We start from the raw sequence: 3,074 nt of genomic DNA, 5'->3' as shown, positions 1-3,074 counted from the left end.
GAGAGAGAGAGAGAGAGAGTTGTGTGTGTTTTATCTACAGATACTCTTCAAAAACAGAAAATACTCTCCCAAGAGTTGCAGGTGATCTTAATCCGACTGCAGGTAAAATATTAATATAAATCTATTAACTGCTCAGCTATGACTCTCTGCAGCAGCCAAAAAAAAGAGATGATCTTCCTCTGACAAAGTCGAGGTAGAGGACACTATTGATTACTGGCAGGGAAGTTGCTGCAGTGTAATTCATGAGAATGAATGGGGCAATAAAGCAAGGTCTTCCAGGAGCCAACCACAGTGTGGCGGGACTCGGTACAAGGTTGAGAGACGAAAGATATAGTTCTGAGGAATGCTGTTGCGCATCATAGGGAAGGGTCACTGTGCTCCTCCAGTCCCCAATCTCAGACTCCCAGGCTGCACAGAAAACAGGGAGGAAGCCCAAACTCGTAGCTTATTTCCGTGTATGAGTGTGTGAGGCCTCACCTGTGTGTGACGTGTCACTGTGCAGAGGTTTGGGGTGTTGGTAGATGATGTTAATTAGGATGACAACTAGGTCGGTCAGGTGGACTGGATCTGAAAATAGGACATCATAAATAAGTGAATCAGTCTGGTTACTCATTGTCTGGACATGGACAGTAAAAAGAGGGTTAGGTCGGTACTGCTGAGAAGGGAAATGATCCAAGTCCAGTTTTTGTGGCATTAAAAACAAGGATCATCTTTGTGCACAGTTGGCTTAAAATGTTATGTCTAGGTTGAGTTTTAGTATCTAGTGCGTTTTAAAATTGCTTGCTATAAACATAAATTCTTCAAAATCACGTGTTTGTACTTTAACAAAATGTAACAAACAAATCCAATTGAAAGAGTTAATGCTGGAATTAATGATCTATCTATCTATCTATCTATCTATCTATCTATCTATCTATCTATCTATCTATCTATCTATCTATCTATCTATCTATCTATCTATCTATCTATCTATCTATCTATCTATCTATCTATCTATCTATCTATCCACCCATCCATCCATCCATCCATCCATCCATCCATCCATCCATCCATCCATCCATCCATCCATCCATCCATCCAGTGTTAAACACTATATTACACGCATGTCTAAAGGGACTTTATATACCATAACACATACTTCATAATACAGCTGAAACAAGTAGTCAATTAAGCAATTTGTCAATTAACATAAAATCCATTTACAACCACTTACAATCACTAATAAATCTATACATTGTTTAATTTGTCAAGCAAAAATGTCAAACAAATGCTGGTTTCCGGTTCTCAAATGTGAAGAGGTTCTGCTTTTCTGAGATTTTTTTATCTTTATAAATTGAATAATTTGTGTTTTTTTGACTGTTGGTTGCTGGACAAAACGACCAATTTGAAGACATTTCTTGAGGCTCTGGAGAATATTTCTCAGTATTTATTTGTTATTTGTAGCCCCAAAAACTACTGGCCACTAACCCCTGTTGGTCAGGTAAGATAGTGGACTTCAGATTCCGGCATTGTGATCCAAATGTAAACATATGACAAAATACATCCCATTTCTATTTCTTTTAGCTGGTTTTGTGTGCGTGTATGAGAGAGCACCAACTCTTTCAGAAACAGTAAAGTAATAACGTGTTATCAATCAATTTCCGCTGTGGCAAAGTTAGGAAATGAGGACTTGGAAATTACACAAAAAGATGATGTCAATCAAAAAATCTAAATTGCACTAGAAACTTGTTTTAGGAACTGACACATGATGACACATATGGGTGACAAACTGATCCAAGTGCCCACTTTAAGGTGTGGAGAGACTCAAACTGAGGCCTCCACCCAAAGAGTGGGCCTTATGATCAATATCAACCACCCTAACGTCAATGTTTGATCGCCTCCAGACTACCTTGGAATAGGAATCATTAGTGTTAGCGTTGGGAGTGGTGGCAGCAGACGATGACTCTGCTTTAATGGTTCACTCACGTATAATTTACACCATTACATAAGTCTATTATTGATTAAAAAAAAGCAGGTGGAGACTTGGAAACATACTACACAGGAGGACGGGACGGAGCGGCACCAAACTGATCAGAGACATTCCTACAGGAGATTATCTGCTGTAAAGATTGGACGGATAATTTTGTTAAAGAATTACTAAAAAAAGGACAGATACCTGCACAGGGCAACAAACTATGAACATGTGTTTTTCCTTTTTAACTCCACGTTACTCATTTAAACCATAAATAAATTCCTTTGAGTCCTGCAGCTGCCAACAATTGACAAAATAAAAGTTTGCAATGCCTTTCACAGGGGTTTAGACATTAAAAGGAATGGTTTGAAATATTGAGAATTACGCTAAATCGCTTTCTGCCGCAGAGTTAGAGGAGGAGATCAATCCTAGAGTCTCTAAGGTAAATATGAAGCTACATGTACAGCCAGTGAGCTTAATTTAGCAAAAAGACTGAAAACAAGGAGAAATAGCCACCAACACCTAGCACCTTATATCTAGTCTTCTGTACAAAAACGTGTACAAGACATTTTGACAATTTAACATGGGGTCACATGCTATTATGGACTATTTCTTGGACCAATTAAACAAACGAGAATTTAATAATTGAGTTTTAGAGAGTTAGAGTTGCACATAGATAGTAGATTTAGTTACCTTTGGACAGAGGCAGACTATCTGTTTCCCCATTTCTGTTCTGTGTGCTACCCTAAGGACTCCCGCTGCTGAATGTAGCTTCATATTTAACGACGTTTTGAGAGTTGTACCAGTCTCGTCGAACACTGCCAGACAGCAATTACTACTCATATTTCACTAAAAAAGTCAAAATCCTGCATTACTCAGTAAAAAACATATACTGCTAATAGTAAAACACTGTAAGAAATGTAATATAATACCCAACGTGCTTTTTGACAGACGTTTAAAACTGTTGACAGAACTGTAGGAGTGGGGGGGGATCGGTACAGCATAGCATTGCTATATTTTCAGTGTCAATACTGTATCGATACCCAGGCGCCAAGTATGGATCTTTTATTATATATTAAATATATAAGTGTTGGTCAGTTTGTCCCATTCTGCAGCGATAACA

The 3,074-nt window shown here is 38.3% G+C and overlaps 1 protein-coding gene across 2 annotated transcripts in view; it reads right to left on the bottom strand.

Annotated features, from left to right (window-relative positions):
• The window catches only part of tbc1d32 (TBC1 domain family, member 32), a 73,173-nt gene that overhangs the window by 60,004 nt on the left and 10,095 nt on the right, over positions 1–3,074 (bottom strand). For both annotated transcript variants that reach the window (XM_032543038.1, XM_032543039.1), the window contains exon 14: positions 478–567. In XM_032543038.1, the coding sequence (XP_032398929.1) occupies positions 478–567 (90 nt within the window). The remainder of the gene's footprint in view (positions 1–477; positions 568–3,074) is intronic.

This window comes from Etheostoma spectabile, chromosome 18, assembly GCF_008692095.1.
Source record: "Etheostoma spectabile isolate EspeVRDwgs_2016 chromosome 18, UIUC_Espe_1.0, whole genome shotgun sequence".
Taxonomy (NCBI): Eukaryota; Metazoa; Chordata; class Actinopteri; order Perciformes; family Percidae; genus Etheostoma; species Etheostoma spectabile.
Note: the sequence above shows the minus strand (reverse complement) of the source record. Positions and strands in the feature narration are given on the sequence as shown.